This window comes from Pantherophis guttatus, chromosome 3 (assembly GCF_059756535.1).
Source record: "Pantherophis guttatus breed Tessera chromosome 3, ASM5975653v1, whole genome shotgun sequence".
Taxonomy (NCBI): Eukaryota; Metazoa; Chordata; class Lepidosauria; order Squamata; family Colubridae; genus Pantherophis; species Pantherophis guttatus.
Window position 1 is genome coordinate 66825638 of NC_142065.1, and position 26619 is coordinate 66852256.

Sequence of the window (26619 nt, forward strand, 5' to 3'; positions counted from 1 at the left end):
TAAGTTTTTGACCACCAAGGGGCTATTTTGAATATCAAATTAAATCCAATATTGGCCCAGAACAACAAGATGCACGGGGAAAAAATACTGCAGACTAATTCTATCAGAATAAGAACACAATAATCCATCACTGTCAGAAGAAGCTAACATAATAGTTCTGATCAGTCTTGAGATAAAGTAAATTACTTTGGCTTTTTTTTAAAAAAAAAAAGGCATGCACTCAAAGCTTTTAACAAAAGTGTCGTAATTAGTATTAATTCATTCTCCGACCTATGTAGAATCAGGAAGACTACGCAAGCAGTAAGTCATCCGTAGAAAAGATGTTACTCTACAAATGTTGAGGGAAACAAGAGGAGCACAGAAGCTTGTCACCTATTAAATTCTCCTGTAAACTGTCAATTCCTTTGTATTTGTAAGGCAATATACGGACTGTACAGCCTGTAAAGCTTTCCAGCAGGCATCTGCAGCTGAATCAGGAGGACACATCTTTCTGCAAATGCTTGTTTTAATGTGATACCATGCTGATTTTCCATAGCTGTTCCATTTGCACGAACCTATCCAAGAAAATTGTCTCCATAAGGTTCTCATTGCCTGTTTTTCAGGACAAGGGGTGGGGTCTAGAGTTAAGATTGATGGCTTGGCATCTATTTATCTTGCTTTTCGTGAGTTATTTAATAATGGGTCAAAAGCAATAAGGTGTGTGAACCATCCTTCATTGGAAAAGACAACTGGTTAAGTAAGTCCTTATTTCCATACATTTACATGGATCAAGGATTGCACCATTTATTTAGCTATGCAATTTTATCCTTGCTTCAGTCCAGAGCAGAGGTCTTCAAACTTGGCAGCTTTAAGACTTGTGGACTTCAACTCCCAGAATTCTCCAGCCAGCTATGCTGGGAGTTGAAGTCCACAAGTCTTAAAGCTGCCAAGTTTGAAAACCTCTGGTCCAGAGGGACTCTAGGAGTTTAAAGATAATTTTTTAAATAACCTAATGAAAACAATAACATTAAAGCACAACTATAGTGTCATAACATATTACACTATTACCTTAAGTACTACCTCTAGCCCTCACTGCTCTATAGCAGGGGTGTCAAAATGACGGCCTGTGGGTTGGATGCATCATATGCAGGCCACACACACAGACACACACAGACACACACACACACACACACACACACACACACGGCTCTGCAAAGGCAAAAAACATAGTGATATGTTATATGATGTGATCGAGTTTGACACCCGTGCTCCATAGCTACTCCTGAAAGTCCTTCCAGAAAATCCAAGTTTTTACTAACTTCTGGAAAACCCTAAGAGTAGGGACCAGCCTCACCTCTGGGGGCTGGTTCAGAGCCAGGAAATGGGAATTTCCACCAAAAAAAAAAAAAAATGCTTGCTGCTTCATTTTTAGGCAGCCCTATAGTTACCTTGAGGTAAGATAGGCAGCCTATAAATGTAATGAATGAATAAACGAATAAATAAATAAATAAATGAATAAATAAATAAATAAATAAATCCATATTTGTGACTTATCTAATCATCTTAAATTCTTAGAAACAGTCTTCTTTATTAAACAATATTGCAGGAGAGGCACAGGAGACTTTAGTGAGAACCCAAACTGGAATCCAGTGTCTCGGATCTCACCATGGACGCATAAATATAAGTATTAAAAGATTTGGAATATATGGATCTCACGGGGTCTCCTCAAAACAATTTATGGGACTAATACAGTAAATTTATTCTGCATACAGCTTCCTAACGTTTTCATTCTCCTCTCCAGAACTTCCTAATCAAAATAAAGATCCCATGTTCTTATGAAGACTTTCTTCCATTATTTCTCTGTGGTAGATAACAAGATGCTTAACAGTTGAGCCCCTCTGTTGCTAAGGACGTATACCTGAACTGGCTTACAGCACAACTAACTTGATAATTTCAGTCACAACCATAGTTGTTCCAGACCACTAATTTCTATCCAGCAGATTGGAACTGAATACCAGTTTCAAATTCAGGATTTTTGCACAGCTCTAACCAACCTTTGCGTAGAATTCAGTGTTTTTGCTTTCTTCCTCTTGCTTTAAGACTTAAGAATTATCTTGCAGTGCTAAATAGAACTATTTAAAGCTCTTCTGTACTGCTGGGTTTAAAAAAAGTCTAGACTAGGGGTGTCCAACCTTGGCAATTTTAAGACTTGTGGACTTCAGTTCCCAGAATTCCCATCAGGCATGCTTGAAATCCACAGGTCCTAAAGTTGCCAAATTGGACACCTCTCATATACATGTAGCCTGAGTGCATACTCACATGAATTCTGAAAATGAACAACACTGACATTTAGAATATTTTTTGGCATGGGTTGTTCCTCTGCGCTACCAGTTTAATTACTTACCCAATAATTCCAGGATGAATCAGACGAACTTTACCTTCCCTTTTGGCCAAAAGTAATCTGAGAACCTGCACTCACGTTTTTGATTTGTCCTTTTATAAAACCGGATGCCATTTCCCGGAACTTCTTTGGCAACTGGCATCGTATCATGTTCTATTGACATATTCCTGTCCTACTTTTTCCTTCTCCTCCCTGTTTTCCAGTTTCTCATCTATGCTAGGAGCCATTTAGGTGAGTCATCACATTTTGCTTAATGTTCACATTTATATCCTGTGTCTCATTCAATCTAAACTTTTACTCCTGGTAACTGAACTATTTGAGCTGAATCTTTATCCTATCCCTTGAGTTAGAAAACAAAATTAGATCATTATCTACAGTAGAAATTGTGGGGATTGTGTGAAAGAATTTGATGGAAAGCTGACCACTTTAATAATTATGAATTCCAAGGATGGAATCCTGTATCCTTCAGACATTTGTGTTGTCTGTTGTTCTGTTGCGAGTAGTCAAGCTGTCGTAAGAAACATCAGGAAGGTCATGTTATCTATCCCTTGATAATTTCCCCTTTCTGGGAAAGCAAAATGTCTTGGAGAGACAAAAACAAACCTGTCCCCAGCTTTTCAATGGTGGCACCATCCCTTTAAAGCATGTTCAGGAAAGTTTCCCTTTCAAATTCTCATTTCTTCTGCTCATTAAAAGCAATCATGGGAAATCCCTTGACACTGATTTCCTACTTGGTCCACTATGCTTTTTCCATAGACTCCAATCTTTCATCCAGAACAAACAGATGGATGAAGACTTCAGCCTCCGACAGACTGCAGATAATCCGTTCTTTTTATCTCTTCCTTCCAACTCCACAAAAGTATCTTTGTGGAAGAAAAGAGCTCTCTCTCTGATGTTAAGGTCTGCATGAAAATGTCAGAAAAGGCACGTGCTCAGGTCTTTTGAGACCAGGTCAGAGTTCACTTCTGTCAGACTGGCTGCTGGGCAGCTGAATGAGAAGTACATCAACATCATCGCCTATCTAACAAAATGAAACTCAATGTAGGGAAAAGTAAAATATTGGTACAGATTAGGTGAAACTTGATTCAATAGCAGTTAACTGCAAGATGGATCTTGCAGAGCTAGTGGACAATCACTTAATTATGAGCCAGCAGTGTACTGCAAATGTCAAAAAAGCCAACATAGTCCTAGACTACATTGGTACCTTTATAAGACCTTGGTAAGACTACATTTGCAATATTGCATCCAGTTTTCGTCACCACAATATATAAAAAAATGTTGAGACTCAGAGTGCAGAGAAGAGCAACAAAGATGATTAGGGAGGTGGAGACTAGAACAGTTGCAAGAATTGGGCATATCTAGTCTAGTGAAAAGGACTAGAGGTGATAGGATAGCAGTGTTCCAATATTTGAAGGGACACCACAAAGAAGAGAGGGTCAACATATATATCAAAGCACAAGACAAGCACCAATGGTTGGAAACTAACCAAGGAGAGAAGCAACCTAGAGCTAAGGAGAAGATTCCTGAGAATAAGCCAGTGGAATGGTTTGCCTTCAGAAGTTGTGAGGGCTCCATCATTGGAGGCTTTTAAAAACACATTAGACAGCCAATTGTCTGAAATGGTATAGGGTCTCTTGCTTGAGCAGGGGTTTGGACTAGAAGACCTCCAAGATCCCTTCCAACTCTGTTAGTCTGTTTGATCAGCTCCAGCAAGGACAGACTTTCTACTGATCAGGGTGCTATCCTATAGCAAACCTTCAACCTTATGCCTGAACTGTTCCTACTCTGACGAGCCAGAGGGGAAAGCTAGAGATATGACCATGTTCATCAAGGCATGTGTTTCAGTGCAGTATGTAAACAAAGCTTTTGATTAGAAATTACTTGTGGAGCTTTAGACGGTTGGTATAGAGACAATGTCAAGTATATTATAGATATATTCACATAACAGCTGCTATATCAGGCTTTCCAATTAACCAAGAAATGGTATAGGAGAGTGATGGTGAACCTTTTTGGCACAGAGTACCCAAACTGGAATGTGCATGTGCACTGGAGCCCCCGGAAACTCAGAGTGAAACCAGAGGTGGCATGCAGAGCCCTCTCTGTGAGCACGTGCGCCATCGCCAACTGCTCTTCAGGTTTCCGGCGTTCCGGTACGCGCGAAGGCCATCTGGCTGGCGCGAATGCACGTGTTGGAAACCAGAAGACCAGGTGGCAGGCACACACATGCATGCCAGCCAGCTGGTCTTTGGGTTTCTGGGGCTCCAGCATGCGAGACCAGCTGGCTGGCGCAAATGCACGTGTTGGAAACCAGACTAGGTGGACGGCGCACACATGCGCACCAGCAGCTGGTCTCGCATGCTGGAGCCCCAGAAACCCAAAGACCAGCTGGCTGGCATGCATGTGTGTGCCTGCCAACTGGTCTTCTGGTTTCTAACACATGCATTCGCGCCAGCCAGATGGCCTTCGCGCGTACCGGAACGCCAGAAACCTGAAGAGCAGTTGGCGATGGCGCACGTGCTCACAGAGAGGGCTCTGCATGCCACCTCTGGCATGCATGCCATAGGTTCGCCATCTCGGGTATAGGAAATGCAAAATATTTCCCATTCAAAAAATTCCATTTCCAGTACAGAAAGCTCCATCCCAGAGTGGAAAGCAAGTTTCATATACTACAATATGAAACAAGCTATTTTGGTCATTTTTAAAATTTGTGTCAAGCTCCCAAATTAACCGAACCAGGCCATTTTGTTCTCTTACCAGCTTTTGCAGGAAGCTTAGTATATAAAGTGAAAAGGTGAAATCAAAAGAACAATTTCTTTTAAGGCTTTTTCTGACCCAACATCCATTTCACAAAAAATAAAATGATGAGGCTCGGTTACAATTGTCAAGTCAGCTACTTCTCACAAGGAGAGTGGGGAAAAAACAACCACTTACAAGAAAATGCCAATTTCACTAGAGCAAACGGGAGACATTTGGAGAAATGTAGCACAACTACCATTTTTAAAAAATCAGTGTTGCATCCAGGTTTATGTTTTCCTAAAAAGTTTTTTCTGCTGACAGTACAGATTCTTCCTTCACATAGCCTCAAAATCTATTGTGAAGGCTCCTCCAAATATTAAGGTCAGATTTTGGCAGCTGGGGAGGGGAGGGGGAGAGAAAGGGAAAAGTCTGCTACACCAATATGATGACTTCCAGCCCATATAAAACACACCAAATATGTACACACTGCCTATAGTAATCTCTCATTGCAGAAAGCTTTTTGCCCAAATCCATTTAGCCCATAAACACGTGCTCTGCTTTTCTTTTGTACAGCACTGTTTAAAAGAAAATGCTTGCTGAAGCCATTAAAAAAAAAACTCCTACAGGCCAAAGACGTTTTTGCAAATAAAGATTAGCAGAGAAGACCGACTGACACTTCAGCTGTATATCCCAACTCTCCTGTTTTTTATTTTGTTTTAAATAAGAGGCAGTAGCAGTCCAATGATTCAAGCTTTTAAGCTTTTTTTCCCCCTCAGAATGAGTTGTGGGAATAGTGAAATCCCAATCCCATTATTAAAATTTCTATCATGTGGAAAAGTGAGATTTCTGGAGCAGGTTCCTCCCAGCTATATGGTTTTATAAAATAGTGTTTTTGTTTAGTTAAATTCTGGGTAATTAGAAAAGAGTGCAGTACTATTCTCTAAGCCCCAAGGGAATTTATTGGGCATCAGTTGTTGCATAGCACCCTCTAGTGGCTGTCCCAAGTTTGAAGCATAATCAATTACAGTTTTTATGAGCAAAAACTATTCTGCAGCAAGTTATAAAGTCTCCATGGAAAGTCATTATAAACAAGTTGTTTCCAATTACAGCACAAGTTTACACGGGCACCCATTTTTAATGCCCAGAGTGATAACTTCTTTATGCAATATTTATACATGATGAATAGTCAACAGGTTTTCTTTTTTTAAAAAAAATCCCAATTTTGCAGCATGTGCAGCTAGAAACCTACAATGTGCTTTTAAGAGTACGTTTGCAATTGACAGCATAAGCCAGGCATGATGGAACTGCTCTGCCCCACAGCTCTGAAATGCAATCCTACAAGTCAAACACAAAGAAACCTACCATGTATTACGTTTCTTTTATATGAAAAGCTCCCTTTAGGCCAATTTGAAACAAGGAAATCTTTTAAATATCTTCACGTCATTAAGGAGATACAACATTGCCAGGAAAAGCCTTTTCCATTATTTGAGTGGTTAATTCCTTTCACTTCCTCATAAAAATGCACACGCAATGGGCAAATATACCTGTACTATGCTTTTACATGAAAGTAAAGTAATTCAGTCGTTCTTTCTGTACAAAGGCACATTATTTACAACATTTGTTACACACAATATAAATGTAAACATTTTTTCAATAAAATTATGTTGCAATGACTGCAAATTCCATATATATTTTGGGAGGTTTTTCTTTCCTTCTAGAAATCAGTGGTTTCAGTGCCATTCTAGGATCTCAGTAGGACATACAAGCCATTATATCACATGCAATTTGATTGACGTAATAGCCTGGGGACGGAACAAATGTATGGATTAGACTTCATATCAAAGCAACTCTATATGGCACAGTATGATATAAGAGCCTTACATGCAATTAACTAAATCAAATATATGCTGACTTTCAGTGAGAAAGCGCTATAAATTCACGATTCAGCAGTACTTGCACAATTTGCACACCACCATAATCACAATTGAAGGAACTTGGCTTCACAATGGAACAAGAAAGGCTAGGGCGAAGATACAGCACATTAGCCTGGAGATGATGTTCAGGTTAAAAAGAAATAGATCTGTAATGTAATTTTGCAGCTTTCTACTATTCTTTTAGACATAGTCTTTCTCCCTTGTATGTATCTGCATTTTGTGTTGTGGGTCCAAAGTTTAGAACTTGGACAAGAATTGGAGGGTATCTTTTCTCAGATCCATAACATTAAGAACATCCTATTCTATAGACATACTAAATTCCACAAATTTGTTTTTGTTCAATTCAGTTCAGTTCCGCACAATGTGATGCAAAGCTAAACCCAATCTTAATTTCCCCTTCAAATACTGTCAGCATGGATCAACAACCGAGAAATGAAAGGCTGAGATTATCCGTAATTCTGATACGTTTTTAAACTGATTGCTGCCTTTTCAGAAGGATATGGTAAAGCTTATTTTATAAAATATGGCATAGCTTGATGTCTATGGAGATTCTCAAGTCATCCAGATCAGGGTTGTCCCAAAGGTTCTTTTTCAAGTGGCAACTGGACTCTCTGGTTTTTCTTTGAAGGCGTTTCACTTCTCATTCACTTGGATGAAAAAGAATCTTTGGGATATGGTAGAGTTTATTTTATAAAATAGAAGAAATGCACGTGACAGCCTCTAAGGGATATACATTAAACATAACATGGTGGTTTTTCCTAAACAGAACGGCAATATAATTATTTCAACATCGAGCTAATAGTGCTTGGTCCCAGTAAAACATTATCACTTCAATTTTTTAGAGCGATGGACAGCTTCTACCTAAGTGGTGGGCTGGTAAATGGTTCATTTTCCTGCTGTATAACTGTAATTTTAGAAGATTAGAAGTTATGCCAGAGGTCAGATAGTTCACCATGATTGCTTCATACTGTCTTTCATTAACAGTAATTTTCTTCAGCCACACTGGATTCGGTTACTCTCAACGATGGCCACTTCATTATAAAGTGGTCAATTTTTCTTTCCAGTGTTATCATGTTGGCAGGTCATTTGGACACATGCTATTTTCCTCAGCCGTATCGGTCCATTCCTCATTTTGGTAGGCTGAAAGGAGCAGGTTTTCTAACTGTGTCAGGAATTCTTCAGCAATGAAGCTATTGGCTACACTGTCCAGAGTCTTCCTCATGCACTCCAAAAGCTAGTTTTAAGATGGAAGAATAAAGACAAAAATAATGTCAGAGTTGCTGAAATAACATTTAGGAGTTATGGGGTAGCGGGGAAAGCAACTATACATTTATTATGATTCTTCAACCAAAACCTATTAAGACCTTAGGTCCAAGTTTATTAACATACACCCACAAATGTATATCACACACGCTACCTACAACTAGCTATCACAGATTCAATAAATTGCTTTTCTGCAGTGAACCTTCTTCATGACGAATAGTCAGTTTGTTAATGTAGTTGTACTTCATATTCTGCTACAGAGGTATTATATGTGATTATATCTGAAACATGTCAAACATTATCCAATGCAAATATTCTATATATAGAAAGCCATATCAATAGCTTTGCAAACACGTCTCTTCAATCCAAGAAATGTGTTGTGTGCTGCTCTGTCCTTTTTTTCATTGAACAGAGGCAATTTTTGTGAGACTTGTTGAAATGAGATTTGCAGCGCTAATGCTTCTTATTACATCATTTATCCATCAAAGTTTACATAAGGATTTCTTGAGATAATGATAGTCCAAATTCACTCTGCAGCATGTTATAGTCTATGCCGAGTTTGAATTTGGGGAATTTGGTGATTGGAGGCAGATATTGTTTGACTGATGTTTGGAAATGGTGCTGACCCTGTTTTGATTGGTCCACCTTATCAATCTATTGTATGGTGTGAATCAGCCACTTGAATGAACGATAGAGTATATTTAGTTCCATTAATTCAAATAAAGGAACCATCAATAAATTTATGGAACTAGATATAATCTACTACCTGCTCCTCTCTTTTCAACTAATGCAGAGGAAGCTTGCTGGAGTGCCAAGTGAAATATCTGTAAAAAACAGGATCTCCCTAAGCCTGAAGAACCTCAACCAGAAGTACGTAAAATTCATGTAATGATCAACAGATCATTGTAAACAAAATCATGTAGACTGCAACTGATGGGAAAAGATAAAATTGAGAAGACTCAGTGTGGGGACATTCATTTCTGCAAGGATCATGTCATCTATTGGGGTAGAATTCTGGCCATTTTAAGCTATTTAAAGTTTATACATCTTGATGAAAATCAAGACAGCCAGGCCATAGGTTTCTGAAGACAAGTTTAATTTACCCAAGAGAATTCTATTTTGCCAAACTTTCATTGATTTCAGTATTTTATAAGAGTAAGTTGCTTGGGAGAACTCAGCAAAGAAATGGTAAATATATGCAAATACGTAACCAGTCATTCACAGATTTTAGCACACTTTCTCTCATATTTAACAGGTTGGATCCAGATTTAGATACACTTAGCATACACGACCGAAACCAATGCCATGAATTGTCACACACAGAACAAATCTACTGAACTCAAGATTTCTATAGTAATTAGGCACAATTATGCTGCCTGAAATTTCAGGTGAGAAACGAAGAATTTTATAATGATTACCTTCTGCAAACATGTTAGGTCTGAATCTCTATGGAAGATTTTATCCATGGGCACACAACTATTGAATGAAACATGGCAAGACAATGTCAGAGGATACATAAAAGTGCTTTTTATTGAAATACATACTAATTTGGACTAACTTGAAAGATTCCAAAATGCAAACAGCTACACACCTATGAGATAGTCTGTATTTTTCAATTATCCACTGTGTTTTTTCTAATACTATCTCCCACTGAGGCTCTTCCAACATTTGTTGCACTTCAAACTTGTATGGCAGGCCTGTAAGCCATTAAAACATATATCACATTATACAGTATCATATACAAAAAATGCTGCTCTCTTTGATTTAAACTTTACTGTTCACCTCCCTTTATTTGCACTGACAAAAAATGCACAACACTGGTTTATAACATCAAGACCTTGATCTAATTATCTTAATTACAGACCAAATTAGCTTAAGTTCTAAAATCAGGTTCAAATCTGTGTCGAATTGCTCATTTAATTGCTTGTCCATAGTATAATTGAGCAGAAAATGTATGCCTTGTTAATTTCAAAAATGAGATGTATTATACAAACTATAAAGCCATTTGATTATAACTGGAAACATTCGACATCTTGGATCCTCAAACCTTTAATTATTGAAATTGATATTAATTTCCTTTCCTCCCCTCTTTCTATCACAGATAATCCTATACTCCAATTTATACAAACTTCAATTGTCTTCATGCTTTGGATATCAATTTACAAAGGATTATTGATAATATCAAGAGATTAAAGGCTAGATACAGATTTTATAAATCCATAGGCAAGTTCTCTTATTGCTTAGCTTTTCCAATTTAACCAGGCTGCTCTGCTGATAATATTTTTAAGAACTGGGTTTAACTAAATTACTCAAACCCCCAAATCTACTTTCTACAATTTTCCTGAACACAGGCATTTCAGATACTTAGACAACCATATGTTCATTTATCTAGATTCTAGACCATTAAAGACAAAAAGATAATTTATATACTGCACTAGTTACTGAATGTAGTCAAGCAGATGCTAGCAACCATCTGACAGTCTGTGAACTTCAGACTGAATCTGAGTTCTAACATTCTAGTACAAACCAGAAACAAAACAACCGAACTCTTCGGGTGTCAGGCACAAGGGTAATAATGCAGATGCTCCCTCTAACAAGAAGACCCAAATTGAACAATATAATATAATCTTGCACATTTTTGCCTCCCATAAATATTATGGGGAAATGTTCAATTCTGTTAAAAGTATTTTTTAACAGTTTAAAAGTATTTTTTAAAGGTGTAATTTAAGTTTGGGGTGCATAGATGTCTCCTAGGAATGTTATGACCACTGATGTGGCTATAAACACTGCATTGCCAGTCACAAGGCTAAACAACTGGGTCTATTTATAATTGCAACGCAATCCAATTTTTCGTTAAATACTCTTAAAACTGAAATCTACTTCCTCTTTTCAGTATTCCTGAGCCAGCATGGCCATTTCAATATAGGCTGGTATTCAGAGTAGGGAAAGCCCATTTACTCCAACCCCCAAAGCTTGCTTCACTATAAATGCAAATGCAGGTCACAGATTCCTGTAACACTAGCACCTCGGTCCTTCAGATTCATGAACTACCATTCAGTTTGTAAAAACTAGCGTATACTTTTCTTCCCCACCCCCAAGGTTTCTAATTAAGCATAGTTTAATTATAATGACTCTTTCTCTTATCTCTCCAAAGCCTGCTTTTAAAACACATTGAAATAGAACCTATAACAGAGAGGATTATTTAAAAAAACCACTTACGGTAGGATCCATCTGAACTAGTCTCATCACTAATCACAAGGCAAGTGATCTGAGAATATGGAAGAGGATTATTTCGATTGTAAGGACTTATAATCATTCCAACAAACATTGAGCCACCTCTGGAAAAATAGCTCTGGAGAAAAATAAGAATGCAATAAACAAAAATATATACTTTTCCTTCTCTGTAAACGTATCATATACCAATCCATCTCAATCCCCTGTTCTTCCAATTCTCGTTTCCCCTTCAATTCCCCCTTATCTGTTAATAACTCCTTATATCTAACAATATTTCTAAAATTAAAAATATTTGGGTGTATTAAAGCTTCCATTGTTGATAACCATAAACAGCATTATTTCCAACAGTTGTAAGTTCTATTCCTTTTATTCAACAGGGAGTTATTACCTGGTATTTTGCCTGGGTATCAATATCACGTAGGGAAGGATTAGGGTCAAAGGCAGGATGAGAATGGTACCATCCAATGATACTGTAACCTCTAGCAGCAAGTATCTCTGATGCTTGAGTTTGAGATACTGGATCCATTTCACATTGCAAGCCTGTACTAAGGCTATTGCAGGGTTCTGCTGCACAGACCTATAAATTAACAAATATGGAGGATTTAATGGGGATGCTACAATTGAATGGTTTTTTTTTTTTTGTTTCTGAAGAACATGTTCTATTTTAAAATGGACATCTGAATTCCAAATGTACAGTGATCAAGCTCTTAAGCAGATGCTCATAAATGGATACTTTAACATACTCGGATTCAATTTAGTCCACTGTAACTCATCTCTTGTACTCAAAGTTGTATTCCAAATTATTCCCTGGAGTAATAACAGAACTGTTTCCCTGTTTCTGTATTTCCCTAGAGGAGACAAAGGAAAGCACCCCCATAGTGACTTAGTGTGATGTCTAGAATTCATAACGAATTGGTAAAAGCCCTTTTAAAATTAAAAATAAATATGGTACTTACTTCAACTATTCCATCAGTTTCAGAATATCTTCCACCTAGCAAACCAATTACTTCTGCCATTGAAACATGAGCATGCTAAAAATATAGGAAAATAGTAATCATTTGTAAAATGTTGGCAATCTTTGCCCATTCTCATTCTCTCCCCAACATATATAGAAAAGAAAAATTCAGGTAGAATTATAAAGATTGGGACACTTTATCCCAACTATTGTCATAAGTATTGTGCTTAGAGACACTAGAAGCCTATGTGATAAAGCTCTATGAAACAGTTGCTACCTCTTGAATTGTTACAAATGGGAAAATTTGTAGATGAGAAGTTACTGTCTTGACTAAGCTCCTCAGAGAGGGAAAGGTATACTGAGATGGAATTTTATTTATTGTCCCTAACTGATAAACAAGTAAAACAAGCAGGGAAATATGTTAGAAGATGAAGCTTATATGAGGTGCGTCATATGTAAGATGTCATATAATTGCACTATAATTGGACTCAACAATAAACTAAAGGGCCACCATCAGTGAGCTGTTGGACAATATTACTTTGCCTGTTGTGTGGATGTTTGGGTGGTTTAGGGGTGGGGAACTATGGTGGGTGGGAGTGTATTTGGGGATTGTTATATGTGTTGGACCTGGTCTTTGGGTGTTAAGTGAATTTCGTTGCATGGGTATACTATGTATACACGTACAGTGACAATAAAGTTATTATTATTATATAAAGCACATATATTTGAAACAAACTTATTTGCAGGAATAATTAAGATATTCTCTCAGAGACATCAAAACATCATTGTTTTTTAATATAACTGCCAATAAAAACAAAAATGGGCTATTTCCACTATAAATCCGTATTAAGAATCTTAAACATGTACTAAAATGCATTTAACCATGATAGCAGAATCAGTTTCAGTTACATCAAGCATTAGTTTAATATGCATTTATAATGCACAAAAAAATGTAATTTTATTTAATCATGACTTAAACCTTTCTTTTAACTAATTCAAAGCCATATTGTAAGGTATTTCAATAGAACAGTCCTTACCAAATCCATAATCAGAAGTGCTTCTGCAGATACTGTCACTTTGAATGGCTCCTGAAAAGATAAAACTCATAAGAAAAGTTTGCTTAAGGAGACTAAAACATGTTCATCTTTCCTAAATCATACTTACTGGTTTTTCTTCTGTGTAGGAACAGCAAGGGATCAGCTGAAAGGGATCAAATGAACTATAGAATGAAAAAAGAAGTATCTTAAATTGAAAAATTAATGGAAAGAAGACATTTAAACGCTTCATAATTCTTCATATTTTTAGTTTTAATTCCAATATCCCAAGTGTTCATGATTGGTTCAAATAAGCACTTTTTATGTATAAGAAAAAAATTCCATGGGCATATTTCGATCTTTTTACTGCAGCATGGATTTTATAGAATGAATTTAACTCAATTAATATTAACCTTAAATTCTTCTGACAGGAAACTTTCAAACCTAAAATCTCACCAGTCAATTTTTTTCCAAAGAGATTTTACAAATTAAAAAAAAAACAAAAACCTTTTGGTGTGTCTTTGTCCTTTAAACGCTTTTGATAGTTTATATTTCTGATCTTCTCTCCTCTTTGCTAGCTCCTCAGCAGAGAGATGCTAAAAACAAAACATATGCATTAGGTAAACCACCTAATACTGAGTGTTAAACATACTTAGGCTCAAAGAAATCAGTGAGCTGGAGAATGCTTAATTTAGTTGTCCCACTAGCCAATGCTAACAGCTGCTACCACAATTAAACTAACATTATGCCAAATGGACTTACTTAAGTGTCAGGAATGCACAAATCCCCTCTACAGAAGTCAAAACAATTTCTCTCAGTGAAAAGGATGAGCATTCTGCATTTTCCCATTGGTAGACTGAGTAAGGACATTTTTAAATATTAAAATATACTATTCTGCCAAGTATGTCTGCTTTAGTTTTAGTCTGTCCTTATTTATGGTCAACTCAAAATGGCATACATAACTAAGGTTCCCATTTCCTATTTTCCGCACAGCAACAAACCTGTGAGTCAGGTTAGGCTAAAAGAGAGTGACCAGTCCAAAGGCATCTAGATGACTATGGGAGGGCTAGAACTCAAAAACACCTGGTCTATAGCCCAGCATGTAACCCACAATACCAAACTGGTCTCGATGGCACTTTGACCTGTTTCTCCATAGGCTATCTAATCCTTGGCTAAGAAAACTGGGTAGTCATAATCAACAAGATCAAAGCATTCAACTAGCTCAGTAACAGTAGGGTGTTCAAAGAAAGCTTATAGATATAATAGGATGGCCACAACTCTTAATTTCTTATCAGGTATATGATCTCATAAACACAAAATCCCATACCTGATTTTAATAGTTAAATGCCATGTTCAATATTTTAATTGTTAAATGAAAAAATATTCCCTTTTCTGAACTCTAACTTTTAAGGGGCTACAAGTCTATGGCCCTTAAGTATTATTCTAAACCATCCGATCTGGAAAAAAACTGGAAAAATCGGGGACGGATGGACAGTTTTTTCCCAAACGGCTTTTAAAAAAAAACTCAGTTTTTCCCAATTTTTGCCCAGGCCTTCCAATCTCTACCTTCACCGAACCCCCAAAGTTGGAGTGATATTCTAACAATCAAGAAGGGCATTCAACATCCTTTCCATCAACCTCCGGACAGGGAAAGACCCACCTGGAGGCATGGCTACAACTGGGCAAAGTGTGTTCCAGGAAAGAGTATCCTCCTAGCTATATAAGTACTCAAGCAAGTTCAGGAATCTAAAATGTTATTACCTCAAACGTCTGTCCTTCCAAATCTCTGGCGTCGCACCAGTTTCCCCATGGGTCTCTCACTCGTCGCCTCCTCGTACGCTGTACCAAACAGAAATGCACTCACATGTCTATTCAAGTGCACCAAGCTCTCTTCATAATTTATGAAGGACTGTCACAAAAATATTGCAATGTACAGTGATCTGGATTGCCACTCTCCTTACCAGCTGATGAATATAGATGACACATGAACTTTCGCTGACCCAATCTGACCCATTTTTACTCTTTCCAGCCTTGTTTCCTAATTCCGCATGCAACGATGCAATGCAGAAGAAAATTACAGGCAACTCCTATAGCAACTGCAGATGAAGGGGCTGGAGAAAAAAAATACTAGAAGCCATGCTGGACCTGTTTTCCCTCACTAGCTATTCTTTCCAATCTAGCATTGGGGGGAAAGTATGTAAATAGGCTCAAGTATCTGCCTATTTAGTCAAGCTAGTCAATTCTTAAGATTTGTACCAAACACGATGATGTCAAAAAGAGAAGCCAAGAAAATAAAGAAGAGTTTTGAAAATGGGTTGGATTTAGCAGGAGACTGCAGAGAAAACAACTTCAAAAAAACAATTGGGCAACGATGCAGAATGTTGCTGTTTCATTCTAAGCCTTCCCTCCAGCCATGTGATGACAAATTGAGCTGCTTTTAAAGGCCTGGGGAAAAAATCGGCAGGCTTTCTCTCATTTGTTTTATCTTGTATTTATATAACCTCACTTTTTGCTCATAATCAACTGCATCGCTTAGCAATGGAAATTATGGTTCCAATTACCATCATTAAGTGAGGACTAGCTGAATAGTACATTAACTGGGAGCTTCAGTTTCTGCAAACGATAGTAATTTCCTTTTCCTCAGCCTCCAAATTTAAATACATTGACTTGAAAACAAATAACCACTATTGTATACCTGCCCAATGATCTAATTGAGAGCAATATATAATTTAACAAAATCTCTCCAAAAATAGCATCATGGGTAGAACGCCAATATATAATTTATGAAGTCAAAAAAATCTCAGCACTGTGTCAAAAAATGTACTCAAGTTTGCATTCCTACAAATATGATTCTCAAACGAACGCAGTAGAAACAGAATGAGGAAAAAATAACCCAAAGAATCATGATCACATGAGCCTGTTTTCCATCTCACCATAGATTGTAGACGTTGCACAAGCTGATATGCGTCAACAGCATCCTTGCCTTCCCTGGGCCGTACTTTGTCAACTGTTTGCGGTCTATTATACACAGCTTGCTCTGTAAAGGTGAAGAGATGTTGCCCTTCAGTCTATACTTTAAAACAGATGCTCAAAAAACAACTAACCCCAGGGTCAAAACCAAACATCTGATGACAATATTAACTTCGCACTTATTTTAATTCTATCATTCAAGTTAAAAATTTCCATGCAATCACGAGGTTTATGTGACTAAATAGAGCATCACTTCCAAAATAAATAAATAAATAATCAATTTGCTCATTTACTGTTTATGCTCTTTAGAATAGCAAAGCCTTGTAAAGAATGCCGGACTAAGAATTGTTATAAGTTACATAAACAATGCTACCTATGGAGGAGCATACAAAAGGGGAGCCAAGATGTAGAGCTATTGCAATATAGTTAGATATTACCCAACATTAAGGAAAATAATAAAAATATACTTTTGGGATCCATCTCTAACCTACTATAGAGTATAGGCATCAGATCCAGCTAGGTCCCCATACCTAACTGAAGGGGAAAAGAAACAGCAACCAATTGTGTTCTTTTAAGAGAAAACAGCAAATGCTTCATTCAGACTGCAAATTCTAAACACATAAAACATCTACATTCAGGTAGTTTCTTATGCATAGCTTACAGAGTTAAATAATGTACTCTAAAGATTAAGCAGCCAATACCAATTAAGTTGACCAAGATATTGACTCTATTCTTATTTTTCTTCTGGTGACATTATTACAAGATGTCATAAACCCAATACATTTAGGATTCATATACTTCCTCTTCCATATATTGCACTGAACAATAATTGATTCCTTCATTTGTAAGACAGAGAGACACTTCTGGCATCTGAAGTGGGAGTATTTAAAAAAAAAAGAAGCACTTAAGAGGAAAAACCTTGAGCACCTTTGTTGCCACTGACCACAAAGAAAATTCAGAGAATGAAGAGAAATGAAATAACTGATTTATCAAAAGATACTAATTTGTTTCCAACATCTTACACAGGGATAAAGTTGTTTTGTTTCATTTTCTGGCACACTATTCATAGAATATTTGTTACCAACTAACACCCCTGACCTCCTCATACAGAATCCAAATCAATTATGCATACACTCAGAACTCCTGATGAAACTTCACTTAGTTTTTAAATGGCCTTCAGCCCAGAAAAGCTACCGCCATAATTAAATAGGATACTTTTTTATACAAAAAGCTGTGCTGTTGTTTTACCACAAAAGACACAGAAAAATACAAATCTGAGGTAATGAAAAAAGAGATAAAGAGAAAGATCACATATGAGCTCTTGATTCTCTAGGATTGGCATCTGACCTCCAACCACAATAAGCATATTTTTAAAATGCCATTTCTAATCTTTATTCTCTTTCCACCTCAAGTTTACCAGCACTTTCTAAAAGCAAATTTTCTGTCTTTGGTAATTGTGAGCTGTTTTGGAGACTCTTCTAAAAAACAAAGGATAAAGACATAAACCTAATGAAAGAGTGTTTTTACCACAGCCAAAGTTAATTGCTCCTATTAATTCCAGGTATGTATGTATTCGTCCAATGCAGTTGACATCACCGCAATTCTTCAGCCCTGGACGTACAGATGTCTTGTTCAGGTATTTTGGTTTGATTCTTTCCCTAAAACCAAGTGGAATCACAACTTAAAAATATAGATTTGACATACCTAAATGTATCTCATAATTTTGGGTGGGAGGGTGGAAGTCATGAAAGCTATAGGATGGTTGCCATTCTTCTACAGAATTTCTATTGAAGCAATAAAAAGCGATGAAAGCCAGCTGGTGACTTTGGGTTGGACATTCTCTCTCAGCCCAGCCCTACTTTACAGGGTTAATGATGTGGGCAAAGTAGGAGTCAGGGAATTAGGTAAGTTTGCTGCCTTGAGTTATATTTGAAGGCAGAAATATATAATAACAATAGTATTTCTGTTAACAGCCATATAAAATAGATTGGGCAGAAAGAGAATGATTGGCGTTGTTTGCCAGTAATATCTCAATTGTAGATCTGACTGCTCTGCAGATTTGCAAAGAACTGGAAGTTATCCGGGTGCACAAATGCGGAGCATAGATGACTACCAAATCACGTATTGTAAATGGACACTACATAACAGTGCAAGTTTAACAAAAATACACGAACTCTTAATTACACAAAACATGTTTGTTGCATACCCTATCACTGATGGCATTCGTTCCACCAGCACGGTGTGTGCATTGATCAGATCCCTTTAAAAACAGCAAATTTATTGTCCAAAGGAGTCAGATGAACCAGAAGTGAGCTTCCGGTTCATCAATAATTCTTACCATTGGTCCAAAATATAATTTCTAATTTTCAAATAGCGCTCAGGTGTTTTGGCTTGACGCCCGACAAAAAATTCTGGAATCGCTTGCTTTTCTTCTTCCAGTATAATGCCTCTATCTATTGCAATTTCTTGATCTGGTGACTTAAGCTCCTCTGCATCCATCCGATTTTCCTCCCCAAGGTGTTCCGAAGAAAGGAAATGAATGCTGCTGTCAGTTATGTCCTTTTGTTCTTCACAAAGCTCTGGACTAGGAAACCAATCGGGACTTTCAGAAGTCCCTGTTCCATCACACTTCTGATTCTCTGTTTTTATAGTCCGATGCTCTTTAGTCTCAGAGCAGGAGTCTGCAGTTTCATCTGCGTTTTGCTCTGGCTTTGTAACATCCTGGGTTAAGAGAACAGCAGACATGTGTTGGGCAGAATCCAAAACAGGTTCTGTCCAATTGCTTTGCTCAGGTGGGCTTTTTGGAACATCTAATATCTCAGACTTTCCAGATTCTTGCTGATGTGCACAGGATAAAAGTTCATCCATTTCATCTGTAATGTCTACTTCCTCGTCATCTGATAATTTTTCAATTTTCACCGCGTTTAAATTAGGGTCCGCTCGACCTCTTAAGTGCTCTGGTGCCCATGTCACCTTCTTCCTTTCAACATCCTCACTGCTTTGTGGAAGAGGAGCACCGATGTGCTGTTGCTGCTGTTTTACTTTTTCTACGCCATCACTTTTTGCCTGGTTACATTAAGAAGAGTTAAGCATTGCATGACTAAATAAAAAAAATCGAAACAAAAGAGAATATTTGTTAAGACAAATAAATAGAACCAGTTACTTCTCAGTGTTGCCCCGTTCTCCAGTTAAAAACAATTCCAGTTAGGAATAATAGTCAAGTGTTTTCAACTTGTGTTATAGAATTGCTCCTATATGCAAAACGGGGGGGGGGGGGGAAAGGGGGTGCAGACATAAAAACTCAACCAGGTGTTCTCAAAATTTCAATAGAGAATTTGGGCATTTGGAAGAATTTGAAGTGATAGTCTATTTGTGTGATGCTATATTTCACTCAGTGGCTCAATAATATTTAAAAGAGAAGCTGGACACTGGATAGATTTGATCAATTTATTTCTTATAGTTAAATCATTTACTATTTGTCATCTTGTCAAGTAAAACTTATTTCTAATTTACCTTGTTCTTAAAGTATTGTCTGGCATAGCTCTTTACTTGAAGAACGTTGCGACTTCCAATCATCATAGCAATTTTTGTCCATCTTCTGCCAAATTTAGCCTAGCAAAAAAAATAAATATAAATTCAGAGATGGGAATACAGAAAAGATAGCAATTTGTCTAAACATGGCTACTGTAAGGGACTGTAATGGTATATGTATATGTGGCAATGACCTTGGAAGATAGGAGGAAGAGCTTCAGCCTAGAAAACAATGATAAACAAAATGTGAGTTTGAAGAAGGAGGGGGCTGTAAAAACACCTCAGAAGGGACCCTCTCTGGTTCTCAGGAGAGTAAAACTGAGGGGTACTTTCAGACTTGCAAAATTTTGTTAATGAAACCTTACAATAAAAATAGATCCAATACTGCTGGCTCTCCTTGATTGACTACCTCTCATGGTTAACAGTTATAGAGGTAGTCTGCCTTTAGCGGCTAACTCATTGAGCAACCATTTGCGGTCACAATAATGATGAAAAAAATGGTGACCGGTCCTCACATTCAGACCTTTGTAGTTCTAAAAAGCAAAGGAGAGTTGAAGTAAATAAATTGCAGTTGCCGTTTTACTTAATAGCCCAGTTGTTAATCCCAATTGTGGTTGCTAAATGAAGGCTACCTGTACTGCCAACAAGTACTATGGTCACATTCTGAAATATCATGGAGACCCAAAGTGAACCACAGTACTTCCTTGTCAAATAACTTTTTTAGAATTTAATTTTAAGATACATTCTTCTGGCAATCTCCAGAATGGCATGATAACTTTGCTAATAGAACAGACTAAGGAACTTAAAAGGAATTTAAAAAAAAATAGTTTTCAAGCTCAGATGTGTAAGTCCTTATTACGAAGCTAAACCCAGATTATATCTTACTCACAGAAGATAAGAGTTTTCCATCTTGTTGAGGGTAAACCTGCCCTCTGCAAAGTGGTGCAACGGACCAGACAGTGAATAGATACGTTGCTTAGCAAAACACATCTTCCTTCTCAAATTTGCTGTAAATGATTGGGGATTTTTGGCAATAGTGTGAGAATCAGTACAAGGGATTGCATTTCCCTGGTAATGCATCTTAGAATCCCTACTGGCTTGCAAAGGTTATCTTATCTTATTCAACACAGAATGTTTTAATGTTAAAGCTGAAGGATGGCTGATTATCACCAAAATTACAGTAAATGATCCAAGTAGAATTACAGATAGTCCTCAATTTATAATCATTCTTTTACAGCATTGAAAAAGTGACTTTTTCCACTCTTACGACCTTTGCAGCATCCTCATGGTCATGTGATCAAAATTAGGATGTTTGGCAACTGGCCTATATTTATGATGGTTGCAGTGTCACAGGGTCATGTGATCAACTTTTGCAATCTTCTGACAAGCCAGTAGGGAAGAAATATTCATTTAACTGTGCTACTAACAATTGCAGTGGCTCACTTAATTTTAGCAAGAAAGATCATAAAATGAGGCAAAATTCACTTAACAAACTGTTTTGCTTAGCAAAGGATTTTGGGGCTCAATTGTGGTCATGAGTTAAGGACCACCTGTACTTTCTTGTTCCTTTTTAAACAATTATGCGGTATGGTTGTATTTTAAAATTGTTTATGTTAAATTATAGCGTTAGTAATATTTACCAGTCCTTCTTCAAACTTTTCCTTTTCTTCTGTTGTCCACTTCAGTGAACTAGTTGCTGATTTTGCAGGTGAACGAAGCCTATCAGAAAGCAAAATACTTGATTTCATGCACATGCACTTAAATAATAGGATGTAAAAGAAAACATTTTATAATCAATTGCCTTTACAAAAAATACTTAAGAGAACATCACATGTCTAAAAAGTAGACATTTCTTAAACAAGGGTTTGGGTTCAAGATGACACTGATTTGCAGTATCTTCCATATAGGATTTCCTATCACTCCACCATTCTGTTTTGGGAGTTGTTAATGTGTGGATGATATTAAAAATTTTTTGCCCTGATAGAAGGGTCTTACCAGCAAGATATAATCTTGGATCCAATCCAATATGAATGCAAGATATTCTATTATCTTTATAAACAACACAACAAATTCTACAAGCATAAAACAACAATCTTCAACTTAGGTTTAGCATCAGAAGTACATACGTGATTTTTGTTTCTTTCTTGTGTGGACTATGAAGTAAAAACAAGAAAAATAAATGTTACTTAATAATCTACATTTAGCAAACATTTGTAAAGTTATCTTTATAATGTGTAGATTTTTTAAAAAGTTTTCCAGTATACTGATTACTTTCAGCTATTATTTTCAGTTTTAATTTTTATACCTTGTAGAATGAAAATATGTTTTAAAATATTAAATTCTTGCTTTAAAAAATTAACAGTGTGGTCAGAAAGAACATTAACAGTTTTACAGCAAATTTTACCTTTTTGTACATTTTTTATCATTTTCCTTCGGCTCTTGCCAATTTTTTTCTGGAAGAGACTTGCTAGATAAGTAATATCTGAAATACATTAAGGACTTCAGAAAGTACAGTATTGTGAGAGAAAATTTTTCAGAGGAATGTTTGGGCAGTTATTTATTAAAAGCAGTGTTACTGAAACCCAATCAATGTGCATAAATTGTAATACTCATGAAGTATTGTAATAATACCACATATTCTTGCACAACACTTGGTTAATGTGCTAAAAATAATCTCACATGTATTTAATCAGATTTAATTGAAAGCTTAATGTGCTTATGATTAAAACTGAAACAAAAAAAAACATAGATAAGACACATAAAATTTCTCTGTACCATCACCCACATTCAGTGAAATTAGAATAATTTTATTTTCAGACTTCTTTCCTGCAGAGGAAATAAAAAGAATATTTGTAGCTCAGAATTGAAATGAGGGGTCTTTGGTACTCTCTGATATCCGTTGTTCTCTTGTAGGTGTTTCATTACCAAACCTTCAAATATTTAGCGGTCCATTTATTTATTTATTTATTTATTTATTTATTTATTTATTTATTTGGTTGGTTGGTTGGTTGGTTGGTTGGTTGGTTGGTTGGTTGGTTAAATTTATATGCTGCCCCATATTAAAACCAACTAAAAACACCCCGCAGATCAGATGAGTTGTTTATATTTATCTACGGTATGAAAAGAAGCCTTCATGTTTTATGTCCTTGTAAGTCTAATCAACAAGGACATAAATAAAAATCCTCTTTTTCCAGAGGATTAGGAAACTGTTGGCAAAAGAAAGTATCTTGGGAAATAGGTATGAGGAACGAATTGTTACAAAAACAGTCATAATCCTTAATAGCTGCCTTTTGATTACAAATCTCCATTACAGCTCTTTTTCTCACTTTTTAGCAGGAAAAGGATACTCTTCTTCCAGAAGCATCTTCTCAATGACAGCCTTGTTTTCTTCACTAATTGTACTGTCAAGACTCCAAGGCTAAGAGAAGAAATAGCAGTTATACAACATTAATTTTCATAACAAGAGTGGTATGAAGAGAAAGAGAAATCCTCTGAGATGCAAAGTGAAAAAATAGGCATATTTGTAGGAAAACTCAGAAAACCTGAGGTAAAACTTGGTTTTAAAAAATAATATAAATTAGTAAAATTTCGTCCTTTCCTTAGGAACACAAAAAGGAATGGGGGCAACCATTATAATAAGCATGCCTCAAAAAAACAAAGACGTATACATAAACATACTGCACATAACTAGCTTATTCCCAGGCTTAAACATTTTTCATGAACACTGCGTGTAATATTTCCTTTCTGCCTATGGTAGTTTATACGCCAAACTACATGGAAATTGAAACACATCAAAAAAAAAAAAAAAACCATTTGTCCCAAAATATATTCTTCCATTATATTCTGTAGTTTACTTACAAGAACCACATCTGTTCTCCATGTGGAATCAAGGTAGTGATCTTGGAGTAAACTGGATGATGGATATTGATAACTTCTGAAACAAAAAGCCAAAGAACAAATATTATCACAGACATGGTATTTTAATACTTTTTAAATGTCATATAATATTGCCCTGCCTTTGACCTTACCCATTTGTCTTTACAAGAACATATGGATTAACAAATAATACTGTAGAAGAACAGGCTAAACTAGAGAGCTGGGTTAAACATTGCCATAAGAGATCCCAAGTGCAGCTCCCTCTTGAATTCTGTTGATACTTATCTAATGTCAAGTTAGCTTTGATCATTAGTTGACTAGATTCTCATGTATATAATAATAAACTCTTCTATGCTTTGGACTCAACAAATGCTCCTGGGTATTTGCCCCTGACAAGTACTGGAAAAAAATATTATTTTATAGCAAATATTTTATAGCAAATATCTATAATTCCTTATCCCTTGAGATAAACAGTGAAACATTCAGTTATTGTTGCAGCAGTATGCCATATTTAGGACCATCTGATCTGAAGAACTAGTGGTTGGAAAAGATCACCCATAAAAATATCAGAGTCCTTTGCACACTGTATATCAAAAGTTAACTGCATTGCTTAGTAGCTTAAAATAATAAATAAGAAAATAATTTTAAAAGTAGGAATGATACAAATGATTGTTGGGAAACAATGAAGTATGGAAGTGGAACAAAAGGTATGAACGTCTTTGAAAAGGTAAATTATTTTCACAGAGATGTGAAATCTATGATCCATGAAATGCTGATAAACAACAGATAAGAAAACAAGATAAGATTTCATCAATTATTCCTGAGTTTATCAGTCCTTTTGCTACTGCTTCTAAAGAATGGTCAAAATTTGTATGAGTAAAGCATTTTCATCCTTCACACTCTCCAAAGAAGTCTGTAGATATTCAATTTGCACCAATCTCATTGTACACATGTTATGCTTTGACAATAAAGGTTTGATTTGATTTGATTATCTCTGTCACAGATTTCCAGGAAGGACCAAAGCAGCAAGCACAGACACAGATTTAATTTAATTTAACAATTATAATTTTAAGAAGCTCATCAAGGACAGCTTGTAGTCTAATGCTATGTGAAAATAACCTTGGGAAGCAGGAGGAAAAGCTGCAGCCTAGTCTGGTGAATAATATTTGACTCTAAAGGACATTTTAACTATTGAGAGAGTAAAAGTGAAGGACTTGCAAGATTCTGCTGATGCAACCTTACAATAAAGATAAAGCTGGTACTCTTAAGTTGTGCTTCTTGTCTGGACAACACATGCAAACCTTACAAATAGTTAAAGATGCCACAAATTGTAACTGATAAATATTCAAAGGCACTAGGCTGCCACAATTTACAAATACTCCCACTCTTTCCCATGCTGAGATGCTTATCTCTCTCTTTGCAAAAAAATAATCGGCTTTATTTTGGTAAATATACAAGAATAGCCGGGGAGTGTAAGGCCGAGGTCTTCAAACTTGGCAGCTTTACGACTTGTGGACTTCAATTTTGGTAAATATACGAGAATAGCCGGGGAATGTAAGGCAGAGGTCTTCAAACTTGGCAGCTTTAAGACTTGTGGACTTCAATTTTGGTAAATATACGAGAATAGCGGGGAGTGTAAGGCAGAGGTCTTCAAACTTGGCAGCTTTAAGACTTGTGGACTTCAATTTTGGTAAATATACGAGAATAGCGGGGAGTGTAAGGCAGAGGTCTTCAAACTTGGCAGCTTTAAGACTTGTGGACTTCAATTTTGGTAAATATACGAGAATAGCGGGGAGTGTAAGGCAGAGGTCTTCAAACTTGGCAGCTTTAAGACTTGTGGACTTCAACTCCCAGAATTCTCCAGCCAGCTATGCTGGCTGGAGAATTCTGGGAGTTGAAGTCCACAAGTCTTAAAGCTGCCAAGTTTGAAGACCTCTGGTGTAAGGGATGGTCTCTTCCCCTCCTCCCCCTCCCTTTATCTTTGTCCTCTGGCAATCATAAAAGAAAAAAAAAATAGATAAATTAACTTATAAGTCTGCTTTACCTGACTGCGCAAGCACGAGTATGGGAGACCAACGGAATGAAACATTACCCCCGAAGACAAGCCAGAAGCCTTGATCAGTGTGTTTCTCACCTTTGGCTCCTTTAAGACGTGTGGACTTCAACTCCCAGAATTCCCCGGCCCGCATTGGCTAGCTGTAGAATTCTGGGAGTTGCAGTCCACAAAAATTTAAAATGGCCAAAGGTTGAGAATCCCTGGGTCCTAGACCCCAGGGGCAGCAGCAGCAGCAGCAGCAGCACGACTGATTTCAACCAGCCCCCGCCGTGGAAAAAGGGTCTGGGCGAACGGCCTTACGCGAGGCCTCTCCTCCAAAACAGAACCACCTTTCCCGATTGCCAGGTGGCGGCCTAAAAGCTCGCCCTCTCTTACCCTGCCTGCGCAGGTCCCACCGTCGAGTCTCCCTCGACATCGACATCTAACTCTTCCACAGCCTCCATACTGGAACCTCCACCGGATATGGCGGTGATGACACAGGAAGGGAGTCCAATGTGGGCTGACGCGTCTTCCGCCCTAGAACTCGGGCCCGGGATGACGTTACAGGAGGGGGGGAACTCAAGACCCGCGCATGCGCAAAAGGAGACCGGCTCACCGTTGGCTCTTTTCTTCCGCCCTTAGTTGGTTGCGGTGAAGGAAAATGTGATTGG

The 26619-nt window shown here is 37.1% G+C and overlaps 1 protein-coding gene across 4 annotated transcripts; it reads right to left on the bottom strand.

Annotated features, from left to right (window-relative positions):
* Window positions 1-6055: 6055 nt before the first annotated feature.
* On the bottom strand, window positions 6056-26457 carry MYSM1 (Myb like, SWIRM and MPN domains 1). Of its 4 annotated transcripts, XR_004590981.3 has the most exons (21): window positions 26345-26445; window positions 23896-23971; window positions 23385-23455; window positions 22442-22519; window positions 22164-22190; window positions 21678-21756; window positions 20020-20118; window positions 18845-19572; window positions 18034-18164; window positions 16470-16573; window positions 15298-15375; window positions 14044-14132; window positions 13667-13721; window positions 13540-13590; window positions 12504-12578; window positions 11936-12124; window positions 11533-11665; window positions 9905-10010; window positions 9732-9789; window positions 7912-8284; window positions 6056-6918 (listed from the first exon to the last, which is right to left on the bottom strand). XR_004590981.3 is itself a non-coding variant. In XM_034415192.3 (20 exons), exons 1-20 carry the CDS (start codon window positions 26410-26412, stop codon window positions 8120-8122), a joined length of 2460 nt encoding a protein of 819 aa, XP_034271083.1. In that variant the 5' UTR covers window positions 26413-26457; the 3' UTR covers window positions 6056-8119. The 4 variants fall into 4 exon arrangements, 2 of the variants coding, with proteins under 2 accessions (XP_034271083.1, XP_034271084.1); XM_034415192.3 differs by having other exon boundaries at window positions 6056-8284; window positions 26345-26457; XR_015733115.1 differs by lacking the exon at window positions 9905-10010 and having other exon boundaries at window positions 6704-6918.
* Window positions 26458-26619: the final 162 nt, after the last annotated feature.